We start from the raw sequence: 14,030 nt of genomic DNA, 5'->3' as shown, positions 1-14,030 counted from the left end.
ATTAAACAAGTCTTACTCAAAACTCACTCACATCTTTACCAAGGTGAATCTAATAATTATATTCGCCTTGCACTGATTCGATTTGAAATTATGTACATATTTTATTTGTTCATATTTATAAATATATTTTTGTAATAGTGGACAAATCAAAAAGGGTCAAAAATTGGAAAAGGTGGAAGATTTAGTTCATTTTACATAAACTGGTACGATAGCTGAAAAAGTGTCAAATTGCGACTTTAGTCGCACAACATAACGCTGCTCACGATGTCATCTTATTAGATTCGCCTTGATCTTTACGTATACATTTCGAATTAAATTGATAATAAAAAAGGAATTTCCAGTTTATGCAATACCAAAACTTATAATCAATCAATGGCAAAGAATTATCTCTTCAGTCTAAGCTCAGCTCACAAACGTTAAGGTACATACTTGGATTAAACGCTACTAACAAAGCATTTAAATATTGGGATCGCAAAAAAGTTGACTACCAAACGCTATGAACAAATATCTATTATCATTACTATTGATGGTTAATCTAGCAGGATGGTGCTCTACCAATACCATACAAAATATTGATGTCAATTTGGAAAATAAAATCTGTCGTCCAACCGTTACGCAGGTGCCAAAATCAGTTGGTGGTCCCTATTGTCGTGATGATTTAATATTTTCAGATAATTTTGATACACTCAATACAAAATATTGGACAAATGAAATACGTTTTCCTCCCATAACTGATGATGCTGAATTTGTTTTGTACAATGGTTCGTTGGCAGTGGAGGGTGGTGTCTTGAAAATTGAGGCCCACCTAAATGATCATCATTTGAGAAAGGATAGCATCGATTTGGGTGAAAGGTAAGTTAACATTTTATTTATATATAACGACAACACGATTTGATTTGATCTGATTATGGCATAGCTGACCTATATAAATTTTCATCTTAAAATCCTACTGATATTTCTTATTTTAATGAGCTAAAATAACATTCATACATTTTAATACTATAAAAACATTTTGTATGGATTTTCCTTGTAGATGTACCAGTGTCAATGTCGAAAGAGAATGTTCTCTTACGCCCAGAGGTGTTTTTATTTTACCACCCGTTATTTCCGGCCGTCTAAGCACTAAAAATTATTTCAATTTCAAATATGGCCGCATTGAAGTTAGAGCAAAATTACCCATAGGCGACTGGCTGTTTCCCTGTAAGTTTTAGCATATTTTTAAAATAAAATTAATAAAAGTCTTTATAATTTTTACATAAACAGTAATATCTTTAGAACCCTCTGCGTCCACCTATGGCGCACATTATAAATCGGGTGAAATGCGCATTGCATATGCACGCGGCAATAACAATTTAATGTGGCAAAATAAAAACATCAATGGGGCTCGATTATATGGCGGTGCCATTGTTAATAAATATGCCGAAATGAGACATCAGTACATGAATGATACAACCTTGCCGAATGTTAATCATTTTGGTGATGAATTTCATGTGTATACCTTGACATGGAAACCCCATAAATTGATATTGACGGTGGATGGTAATGAATATGGAAGTATTGAAACTAATTTTAAGCAGCGCATTAATGAGCCAATATGGAATAACGGTGAAGACAATGCACCATTTGATCAAATGGTAAGTGGAAGAGGCAATTAACTTCGATTAATGAAAACTTTATATAATTGGATTAGAAGTGATAAAATCATAAAGAGGATAGATATTTGTTACTGATTGCTAATATTAAGTTCAGAATTTAAAGGTGTCCTGGCTTATTTTTTTTTTTTTTTTGGAATTTTAAATTTGGTTGGCGGAGTTGAAAAACTCTCAAATTGCCAGGTTATCCCACGTTGATTTTAGTTCCCAGTCGACCTATATCTTCATATAGGAAGCTGGAACTTTAAATCATTTATTAAAAAGTTAGGTTATGAAAACCAAAAACTTATTAAAGAAACTAACAGCCTCACCATATAATATGTATGTATATGGGAAATTTCAGGTCGGTGATGGTTTTTGCACTTGCTCACCGGGGGGAATTTAAAAGACTGGAAATAAATCAGTAATTTTTAAAATGAAAGTCCGATTTTAATAAAATCGTTCATGGGTATTGAAGAGGTGTAGTCGAGTTTAAGTTTTGAACTTGAACTTTTAAGAGCAAGTTTTGAATCAACATAAAATCAGAAGTTTGTCATTAAATTTAGTAAATATTTGCAGATTTTTAATTGAACTCCTGATTCATCTTTAAACAACATATATTTTTTATTTAATCAAAATTTATGTACAAAATTTATCAAAAAATATGTATTTATATATGTATATTTTTCGCTTTTTATAGTTTTATATTACTTTGGGCTTAGCAGCTGGCGGTGAAGGCGACTTCCCCAACACCGATGGTAAACCTTGGATTAACACAGATCCACGCGCCAGCTGGAATTTCTATAAAACTCGCAGTACTTGGTATCCCACATGGTCGCAACCCTCATTAGAAGTGGACTATGTAAGAGTATATGCCGTTTAATTTATAGTAAACGTAATACTTAAAATTTGCAATACACTATTATTAAATACATTTTTTTTTAATTTGAACATAATTTTTATACCTATAGGCATGGTAATGGCATATTTATACATAAATATAAAAAAAAACTTTACAATTATTTTAGAAAAGCTAATATGCATTAAATTTATATATTTTATGTACTAAATATAGTAGTAATAATAAATAACACTTTTTTTCTTAATACATAATTTAAATAATTTTTTTTTTTAACTAAAAACTTAAAATATTAAAAGTGCGAGTATTTTGCTAACGAACAGAAATATGTAAACAGTCCTAGAAAAAAGTTTACAAGTCTTGAAATTTAAATAGTAAATATCAAGTTTCCTCCGCAAGCTTTTCATCAACAGATTCTATGTTTTCACTTAAATCTAAGAATTTTATGACTGATTTCAATGGAAAATCATCTAAAACAATAATGATTATAGAATTATCAGGTATTTTGGGGGTGATTTCATGATAACCAAACCAATATATAATAATGCCAGCACACCAAATCTGTAATAGAAAAAAATAATCAAAATTTTTATTGAAATCACAACAAAGGTCTTTACACTTTAGTTTCTAAAAGCTTTCATTTGATACTTTTCTTATTTACCTATTACAATAACTATTTAATTGTTGTTGTATATTCCATTTGTGTGTTTTAATATCACCAAAATTAGCTTTACTCTCAATCCAATTTATAACTTCTCCTTTGTACAGAAATGGTAAAATCATTTTTAATTTCACCGTTTTTATACCCTTCACCTTCGTGAGATGGGTATATATAAGTTTGTAATTTCAACATTTTTCATTTCCGATCCTATAAAGTATATATATTCTGGATGCTTATAGATAGCGGAGTCGATTAAGCCATGTCCGTCTGTTGAAATTCTGAAGACCCCTGATATCTTCGGGATCCAAATCTGTCAATGCTTTCGAGAAGTTTGCTATTTAAAATCAGCAAAATCGTTCCACAAATGGCTGAGATATGAGGCAAAAACCAGGACAACTTCGATTTTTTACCTATATCTGGATTGCTAAGTCATTAATATAGACAATATGGATATCTAATGAGAGATATTTCAAAGACCTTTGCAACAACGTATATAAGACCATAGTAAGTTGGACCTACAATGGGTTAAAATCGGAAACATATTTATTAACCCGATTTTTTTTTGTCACCAAAAATTTTTTTTTTTCAAATTCTTCAAAAAAAAACAATTCCAAAAAATGAAAAAACTGCAAAAAAAAAATTTTGTTCACCTAAAAATATTGAAAATTTTTATTTTGAAGTATAATTTGGTGAAGTAGATTCTCTTGTTTTTATTATTTTCTATTAATTTTGTTGACTTTTATTAACTTGGGGGTTACACGATCAAGTTTTGCCTTTCAAGTTTTAATACACTCAAACTTTTTTACTAATACACTCACACTTTTAAGAATTGAAAAGAACTTGCATTCAATTTCTCATTCAAGTTAGTGTTTCAATTTCCAATCAAGAAAATTAGTACAGAAATGAATTCGTCATTGAGTTTTTTTTATTGTATTTGTGAAATTCGCATTGAAAACCTCAATATTTTTTATTTTATTTGGCAGATTTTCCTTGTAAAATTCGGAAATTTTAAGTTTTTAATACATACATACTTATTGCCTCCACTTCTCATTTTTCTTAATAAGAGACATTTTTTTGAGAAATTTTAAGAACTAACATTTGTAAATAACTAATACTGGACAAACCAAAAAGGGAAAAAATTGGGAAAAGTGGAAGATTTAGTTCATTTTAGAAAATGTGGCACGATAGCTGAAAAAGGGTCAAATTGCGACTTTAGTCGCACAACGGTAACGTTGTTCGCTATGTTACCATATTAGATTCGCCTTGACCTTTACTTAGTCCCCTTTTACAATGCAGAAATTGAAAGACAGACAGACGAAGTTTGTTGGCGTGGGGTCGAAGAGGTAGAGTGTGTAGTACACAGGAGACTAAGTCCCCTTTTACAATGCAGAAATTGAAAGGCTGATATTTTTCTCATTCTCTTTTGAACTAACCTAAACCTGTGTACTACACACTCTACCTCTTCAACCCCTCGGCTACAAACTGTGTCTTTTGTAAATGGAGACTTATACATACATTTCAAAATAAACTGATAATAAAGAAGGAATTTCCAGTTTATGCAATACAAAAAATTATAATCAATGGCAAAGAATTTTCTTTTCAGTCTAAGTTCAGCACACAAACGTTAAGGTACATACGTGTATGTATTGGGATCGCAAAAAAGTATACTACCAAACGCTATGCACAAAAATCTATTATCCATAATATTGATGGTTAATCTAGCAGGATGGGGCTGTACCAATACCATACAAAATATTGATGTCAATTTGGAAAATAAAATCTGTCGTCCAACCGTTACGCAGGTGCCAAAATCATTTGGTGGTCCCTTTTGTGCTGATGATTTAATATTTTCAGATAATTTTGATACACTCAATACAAAATATTGGACAAATGAAATACGTTTCCCTCCCACAATTGCTGATGCTGAATTTGTTTTGTACAATGGATCGTTGGCAGTGGAGGGTGGTCTCTTGAAAATAGAGGCCCACTTAAATAATCAAAATTTGAAAAAGGATACTATCGATTTGGGTGCAAGGTAAGTTAATATTTTAATTATATATAACGACAACACGATTTGATATAATTCTGTCATAGCAGCCCAGCCTATATAAATTTGCATCTCAAAATTCTACTGATATTTCTTATTTTACTGTGCTAAACTAAAATTTATATATTTTAAAACTATAAAAACATTTTGTATGGATTTTCCTTTAGATGTACCAGTACCAGGGTCGAAAGTGAATGTTTTCTTACGCCCAGAGGAATTTTAATTTTACCACCTGTTATTTCCGGCCGTCTAAGCACTAAAAATTATTTCAATTTCAAATATGGCCGCATTGAAGTTAGAGCAAAATTACCCATAGGCGACTGGCTGTTTCCCTGTAAATTTTAGCAAATTTTTTATAATAAAATAAATAATGTTTAATATTTTTATACAAACAGTGATATCTTTAGAACCCTCTGTACCCACCTATGGCGACCATTATAAATCTGGTGAAATGCGCATTGCATATGCACGCGGCAATCACAATTTAATGTGGCAAAATAAAAACATCAATGGGGCTCGATTATATGGCGGTGCCATTGTTAATAAAGATGCCGAATTGAGACATCAGTATATGAAGAATACAACACTGCCGAATGTTAATCATTTTGGCGATGAATTTCATGTGTATACCTTGACATGGAAACCCGATCAATTGATATTGATGGTGGATGGTAATGAATATGGTCGTATTGAAACTAATTTTAAGAAGCGCATTAATGAGCCAATATGGAGTAATGGCGAAGACAATGCACCGTTTGATCAAATGGTAAGTGAAAGAGGAAATTAACTTCGATTAATTAGCATTTTATTTAATTGGATTAGAATTAACAAAATGCTACGTATAAGAAGATACACAGTTTTTACTGATTGCTAATATTTAGTTCAGAATTTAAAAGTTTACTTAAATGGCTTGGATGTTTAAAGAAAAAAACTAACAGAAACACCATGTATGTGGGAAATTTTTTTGTTTTTTTTTTTCTAGTTTTATATTACTTTGGGCTTAGCAGCTGGCGGTTATGGCGACTTCCCCAATACCGATGGTAAACCTTGGATTAACACAGATCCACGCGCAAGCTGGAATTTCTATAAAACTCGCAGTACTTGGTACCCCACATGGTCGCAACCCTCATTAGAAGTGGACTATGTAAGAGTATATGCCGTTTAATTTATAGTAAGCGTAATACTTAAAATTTGCAATACACAATTATTAAATACAATTTTTTTAATTTGAACATAATTTTAATGGCATTTTTATAAATATAAAAAAACTTTACAATTATTTTAGAAAAGCTACTATGCATTAAATTTATATATTTTATGTACTAAATATATTAGTAATAATAAATAACACTTTTTTTTTCTTAATACATAATTTAAATAATTTTTTTTTTTTAACTAAAAACTTAAAATATTAAAAGTGCGAGTATTTTGCTAACAAACAGAAATATGTAAACAGTCCTAGAAAAAAGTTTACAAGTCTTGAAATTGAAATAATAAGTATCATGTTTCCTCAACAACTTTTTGATCGTCAGATTCTATGTTTTCACTTAAATCTAAGAATTTTATGTCTGATTTCAAGGGAAAATCATCTAAAACAATAATGCCTATAGAATTATCAGGTAGTTTGGGGGTGCTTTCATGATAACCAAACCAATATATAATAATGCCAGCACCAAATCTGTAATGGAAAAAAAATCAAAATCAGTGAAATTAGGTGAATGAAAAATGTATTAAAATTAAGTAGCAAACAGATCACTTAATAAGGTTTTACACTTTAATTTATCTAAGCTTTCATTTGATACTTTTCTTATTTACCTATTACAATAACTATTTAATTGTTGTTGTATATTCCATTTATGTGTTTTAATATCACCAAAATTAGCTTTACTCTCAATCCAATTTATAACTTCTCCTTTGTACAGAAATGGTAAAATCATTTTAATATCGGGTGTTTTGTCATAACCCAAACGTCTGAGATCATTTTCATCGTAGTAATGCATACCCGACTTATTAGCCATTTCTTTAAGCTAGAAAGTGAACAATTTCAGTTGTAGATATACAAAAATTACACTTAAACTATGACTTACCTTAAATTCATATTCCTCACCCAACACTCTTCTCTTTAGGTCAATTAAAGGCCCATCTTGTGAATCACTGCATAAACATTGCGCCACATTGGCGGACAACAAAGGGTCCTCTATCAGATGGGGGTAACGCATTAATTTGGTCAATTTCATTTTAGAATTAAAATCATATTTAGTTTTCAACAGTGAGCGACACATCATAACAGGACCAATTCTTTCTTCTCTGGCTATATTTAATAAAATATTACTATCTCCTGGAGAATTCATTGACAGCTCCTCATACCTAAAAACAGAAACTACATCTTACATTTCATTCAAATCACCACTTTCCTCTTTTACCTAGTCAAATATTTTTTGGCATTTGCATCATAACGCCAGTACTGGGAACGCATACGATTTGTTAGCTCCGTTTGTAATATAGCCTTCAGTGTTAAACGCTGAATTTGTGAAAAATTATCCTGCAGTTCCATTTCGCAATCAATGGGCAGGCCTTGATAATTGTTAATAAAATCGCACAAGTTCCGGTATTCGTTGGCAGTGAGGCGTTTTTTAGGGATTTCTTCAGTGGCCGGCCGGAGAGTACTAGTGTTGGAGGTCATTTTAGTATTTGGTTTTGTTATAAATCTATTGTTATTGAATTATTAATACATTTTTTTGCACAATTGTAGAAAGTAAACAAAAATATTGGTAGAAATGCCAAAAATAATATTTTTGCGGGGTTTACACACACACAGATATATTTTTAGATTAGCTGCCAAATTATAAAGCAGGGTTGTTTGGATTTAGGAAATAAAGTCACAGGGTTGTATTTAATGGTATTATTAGTAGAACTGGTAACAAAATGTAACGTACAATTTTAAATTGGGGTTTAAAAACACAAGAATGATAAAAAAGTTAAGAAATAACGGAAATTTAAGATTTAAGTTCACTATAATAATTTGAATGTTATGATAATGTTTAAATACTTTATTTAAATAGTTTTGAAGTGTAAATAAAAAATTTTATTATAATTTATTGGGCTTTTTGAAACTTTTAATAGGTTTTTTATTTCCAATATTTAAAATTAGTTAAATAATTAATAAGAATCTAATTCCTTTGTAATTTTCTAGATTTTATTAACATAAGCTGAATAGAATTTTAAACATTTCAAAAAATATGTACTTTATTTTTGTTAAAAATATATAATTATTAAAAACGAAAAAAAAATATATTACTTTTATCATATAAATTTCAAATTGATTTTTTTTTTCTTAGACAATTTTTTATTAGTTTCTATTGCAAATAAACTGAAACTGACCCACACACACTTTAAGGTTATCATATTTAATTATATTCCCTAGTATTGAACAACTGTTTTGTTTGCTAAAAGATAAGCTGTATTATTAAATTAGACATCAATATATGTACGAGTATGTTTATTTATTATATTGTCTATATTCTTAATACAAATAAAACTAAAGTATTTACTCAGAAAGTGCAATAACATTTTAAACTCCATGAGGAGACAATAAACTTTTAAAGATTAAAAGAAAACGATATTGCAAATAGTTTAGTTTGAAATGCATAGGCATTTTTCTGGAAGTCATGGTCGGACAAGTATAGAGTTTTGATTTTTTATATGATGCATTTTTGTTTATTTATAGATTTTTCTTTCTATCTATTATTAGTCATTTTTTATTAACAATATATCTTTCTGCTGAACAAGGAAATGGAGGAAACATGGCTAACTAAATAATAAAACTGTGGTGTTTCAATGAATCTTTGACTTACAGTGAATATACAGTTTTTGCAAATCTCCCAATTAAAATAATACATAATATAAAACACTAATATCACAGATCAGAACCCTAAAATTTAGAACTGCAAGCAATATAAATATTACGATATCTTAAAGTTGAGAATAAGGAAAAATTAACATAGACCGGAAAGTCTCCTGTCAAAGACCCAACTTAGTTGTCAAAAACCTAAGTGGTAAAAAAAACTATGCGAAAACAAATCAATACTCGTGTAATATATCATTTTTAGTAATTTGTTTCTATGTGTATTTATCTATGGGTGAAATTGACGGCATTAAGCTAAACATTAAGGTTTTGTCGAAAGTACGTAGTTAATATCGAAAATAATAGTATTTACAAACTAAACTGTACCTTTCCTTATGATATCGTTTTAATTTTTAATTCTATTCGTAAATTTTATTCATTCATACAATTTAAAAAGCACTAAAATGACACCACTGAATTTTTTCAAAATAAACAAAAATATAACGGTATATTTTGAGAGATCCTTTGCTACTACCAAAAAAGACATCGCTGTCAATACAATGACGAAGAAAAAACCAAAGCACAAGAAATCAGAGTTTATTTTTTCAAGTCAGCTTAAAATGTGTATAAACGGTTAAAAAGTGAAAATTAGTGATAAAAAGTGTAAATTGAACTAAAAATCATAGATTATTTATTTTAGTAATATATTTATTGCTTATAAACATTAAAAAAAAGTTACAAAAAATAATAATAAAATATAAAAGAAAAAAGTTATGAAAAACAAAATGACGGCATTTTGGCAAAACTTGGAAGATACTCCCAAAAAGCCACAAACCCACCGGCCACCACCTTACATTTCCACATAAGTTGGCATGGTCATGACACCACAATTGTTTTTGCGGGCCGACATTAAGATGTAACCATCATTACCCCAATATGTGGACCAAGAATTCTTAACCAACCAATAATCTTCACCATTGATGGTGCCATAACCCACAGCCAACACAGCATGATCAAGCTCATCTAAGCCGTTCTTGCAGCTAGGTTCATAATAAACACCATGTGAATAGAAACTAAAGGTTTTGGGTGAGGCATCGATGGCCACCGATAAGGGGCCATGTTTCAAAAGGGCAATCTTGAAAGCCTGGGGATCGTTGGAGGTGACATTAACAAAACCAGTAATGGGTGCCACCAGACTGACATTTTTGGCATGACAATAACCATCTTGACCCAAATAGGGACCATATTCTTCTTCGGTGGGCACACCACCCATTTCCATCATCCATTGATAGGCACGGAAATCTTCACCACCATCACAGCCATTGTTGCCATACTGCCAAGAGCAATCAATTAAGGCCTGTTGTGATAAACGCACTAAATTACCGCCATTCTTAAGGAAAAAGGCTCCCTCTAAGTGGCCAATGGTGCCAAAAGACCAGCAAGAACCGCAAACAGATTGATCTTAAGTTAAAAAAAAATTAAGAATATAATTAATAAAGTTTATTATTATTATTCTAGGCTCAAACTTGTTTACCTTTAACAGGAGTTACTGCACCAAACAAACGCCAATCATATTGTTCTGGAATATTATCTCTAAACCTTTCCACATTGTAGGGGAAGGGTTTGCCGGTATTGTAAATACCTGACGATTTGAATCCCCTACGTGCTCTTAATTCTTCTTCAGTCTTATCAGCCAAATGATTAACAGCCAATGTATAGCTTAATTTACCACGATTTTTCGAATTAATAAATCTTAAATTTTGCCTAAAAACATTTTTGCGATATTCATGCTCTTGCTCTGTGCGATAATCAATGTTATGTTTATTCTTGAAATGATTAAAAGCATGCTCTACATGATGTTCTGCAGCGGGATGTACAAATTCTTGCATAGGATTAAAGGTAGCATAATGACCCTTACCAGGTCCCGGAAAAGCCATACATTCCATATTGTCGTCCAATTCAAAAACTTCATTGGGTATATCGTCATGATCGTAACTGTCATAATCCAAATAATAATGATCATAATGCGAACCCAACAGTGTATTGTAACCTCTCATTTCATAACGTACTGGTATGGGCATTCTAGAGGCCGGGTAATGAGGCGATTTCTTGTAGCGCACCCACAAAGTGTAGACATTTTTCTTTTGTCCTATAATCTCCTCTAAACGGAATTTATCACAATTAAAGCCCAAAAAGGTTTCGGTGCCTACCAATTTGAAGTCCTTAACATAGGGTAGTATAGACTGAACTTGTATGGGATCTTCGGAAGTGCCATTGAGTTGAAGACAGGTGACCTTGTTTAGCTCAGTTTTAGTGGTAATAGGAGCCAATTTTAAGGAGGTGCCATAGGGATGTTCATTGGCCAATTGATAGGTTTTCACCATGCCACCATAGTAATCAATGCGGGAACGTTTGGTATTCTTGTCATACCAGGCAAAGAAGGGTTCAGCTATTTCTGCATAGGGTATATACAAAGTGCCCTTGACTATGTAGTTGGCATCCCAACGTGGAGGATTGGTGGCCAAAGCTGAAAAAAGTGATTAAAAAAGTGTTTGTTAAATAATTGATGAAGTGCTTCGATGTTGGTGAATGATTTGTAATAGGTGAGTGATTAATTTAATAAATGATTAAAAATCTAGATTTAAACTTCTTTTTACTTTTCCAGAATATAATTACAAGACAAAAAAGTAGTTCAAGCTGAGTTTCAACTGATGGAGTTCTTCGATTTTAGTGAATCGTGTATTGATGCAGTCTACTATTTTTGTTATAGGTGAGCCATTATATTTTATATTAGATTAAACAGATCGGATCAGTAATTTTTCTTAATACTCGGAGAAATATAAAATTTTATAATTTTTTGCATTGAAAATGACTTTGAAAATACAAAAGAGATCAGTTAACAGGCTGGTGAATATTTCAATTATTAAAACAATTTCTCGCAGGGTAGATATGATGATATGTATAGTAAAAAATCTACATATAAGTATGAGAGCTATATTTGCCTATTATGCCTTCACCAGCTTTTGTAGAAAAATATTTCTGATTAAAAAAATTCGATAAAAAAAATTTGATTGAACATTTTTTTTTTTTAAAAAAATGGGGAAAATAAATTTTATGATTTTTTTTAAATAATTTTAAGTGAAAAAACAGGGATCAAATTACCGCATTCGTTTCCAAATATGCTTTTGTATCGAAAAGTTATTTCAATATTGAAATTATAATAAAGTATACATACTAAATTTTTTGATCGATTCGGTAATTCGAAGCCAGGATTGAAAATTTGATTTAAAATTTTTTTTTTCAAAAATTTTGAAAAAAAAAAAATTGTAAAAATAATTTTAAGTGAAAAATTTTTTGTGAAAAAAAAAATTTTATTATAAATAATGTATGTCTTTTTCCAATTTTGACCCAATATCTGCCCGAATTTCTATAGTCGCCTATACCTTCATCAAAGTGACCTTTAAGATAAAGATTGAAAACAGTTTTTGTTGAAAAATATTTCTAATAAAAAAAAAAATTCGATCGAAAAAATTTTCTTTAAAAAAAATGTAAAAACAATGTAAATTTTTTTTTAATAAGTGAAAAACAGGGATCCGAATAAGCTTTTATATCGAAAAATGATTTCAATATCGAAATTATAATAAAGTGTACTAAATTTCTTGATCGATATCGATCATAATCTCGAATAAAAAAATTACTATCAGTTTTAATCGATATCAAATGGAGTAATTCGAAACCAGGATTGAAAATTTAATTGAAAAATTCTTTTAAAACAAATTTTCAAAATTTTTTTTCAGAATAATTTTAAGTGAAAATTAAAAAAAAATTGATTGAAATTTTTTTTTTAAATTTTAAAAATATATAAAAAAATTTCGAAAAAAAACTTAAATTTTTTTTTAAAAATAATTTTAAGTGAAAACCAGGGATCCGAATAAGCTTTCGTATCGAAAAATGATTTCAATATCGAAATTATAATAAAGTGTACTAAATTTCTTGATCGATATCGATCATAATCTCGAATAAAAAAATTACTATCACTTTTAATCGATATATATAGATCTCAGCCGACTTTGCCGATTTTAAATAGCAACCAAAGAAGGACTGTGTCCGATATGAGGCATAATCTTTCGGAAAGTTGAATTCAACATAAATACAGACGGACATGGCTATATCATTAGTAATCCTGAATATATGACAAACTTATACCAATAATGGTGAAGGGAATACAAATTTATTCATTGAATATTAAGAAAAAAAATTCTTTTGATAGAAAATCCTCAAAATTATTCTACAAATTCAAACTACCCTTCCCCAATGGGTTATATTTTACTGCATATACTATATTTTCACATAAACGATACGCTCACTTATTTAATTTTTTTTAACTTCAAGTGTGAAATCACATTATTTTCCCCTTAATTTAGTAATTGTTAGTAACAACAATTAAACTTGATTAAATTTTGTAACAATTATAATAGAATTTCATTAATTTCTTTACCTGTAACTGCAATGCCTGCAATAATGGCAAAAATCAATGTGCAGCGCATTTTGTTAAGCAACTTCGATAACACAACTTTTTTTATATTATTATTCCTTACTTTTTTACTTTATTTAAAATAATTTTTTTTATTTTCTATTCTTTGGAAATGATTGCTTTATAAGCAAATCATTTGAGATTTCTAAAATTTTTATTAAACCGCTGAGCTTGAGGGCAAGCTCATAACTAATCTAAATTGTTGAATTTATTTGCAAATAATTATATATTTGTTTCTTTCGCTTTTCACTATTATTCTTCTTTTGTTGTTTAGTTCTATTTTATTTTATTTATTATTGCAAACTGTTTACTTTCACACTACCACAGAGATAAGCGATTGGGTTCTGTGTAGTGTATGGATTTTACAATGTCTTTTTGGAAGGAATTCCCAATTGCTGTTGGTAGGGATCCAGTGCTAAGTAAACTGTCGAGTTAAAATGTTGGAAAGACCAAT

At 30.0% G+C, this 14,030-nt stretch overlaps 3 protein-coding genes across 3 annotated transcripts; 1 reads left to right on the top strand and 2 right to left on the bottom strand.

The window, feature by feature from the left end:
* The first annotated feature begins 410 nt into the window (after positions 1-410).
* LOC135955682 (uncharacterized) lies at positions 411-6,546 on the top strand. The gene is made up of 8 exons (XM_065506041.1): positions 411-852; positions 1,034-1,200; positions 1,264-1,634; positions 2,332-2,508; positions 4,780-5,186; positions 5,366-5,532; positions 5,594-5,964; positions 6,181-6,546. The coding sequence occupies exons 1-8, from the start codon at positions 497-499 to the stop codon at positions 6,361-6,363; spliced, it is 2,199 nt and encodes a 732-aa protein (XP_065362113.1). The 5' UTR covers positions 411-496; the 3' UTR covers positions 6,364-6,546.
* A 136-nt stretch (positions 6,547-6,682) lies between these two features.
* LOC135954332 (CDAN1-interacting nuclease 1) lies at positions 6,683-8,002 on the bottom strand. Its single transcript, XM_065504449.1, has 4 exons — positions 7,622-8,002; positions 7,286-7,565; positions 7,014-7,225; positions 6,683-6,876 (listed from the first exon to the last, which is right to left on the bottom strand). Exons 1-4 carry the CDS (start codon positions 7,879-7,881, stop codon positions 6,699-6,701), a joined length of 930 nt encoding a protein of 309 aa, XP_065360521.1. The 5' UTR covers positions 7,882-8,002; the 3' UTR covers positions 6,683-6,698.
* A 1,727-nt stretch (positions 8,003-9,729) lies between these two features.
* Positions 9,730-13,700, bottom strand: 26-29-p (C1 family peptidase 26-29-p). Its single transcript, XM_065506389.1, has 3 exons — positions 13,541-13,700; positions 10,577-11,569; positions 9,730-10,503 (listed from the first exon to the last, which is right to left on the bottom strand). The coding sequence occupies exons 1-3, from the start codon at positions 13,587-13,589 to the stop codon at positions 9,893-9,895; spliced, it is 1,653 nt and encodes a 550-aa protein (XP_065362461.1). The 5' UTR covers positions 13,590-13,700; the 3' UTR covers positions 9,730-9,892.
* Positions 13,701-14,030: the final 330 nt, after the last annotated feature.

This window comes from Calliphora vicina, chromosome 3 (genome assembly GCF_958450345.1).
Source record: "Calliphora vicina chromosome 3, idCalVici1.1, whole genome shotgun sequence".
Lineage (NCBI taxonomy): Eukaryota > Metazoa > Arthropoda > Insecta > Diptera > Calliphoridae > Calliphora > Calliphora vicina.
Note: the sequence above shows the minus strand (reverse complement) of the source record. Positions and strands in the feature narration are given on the sequence as shown.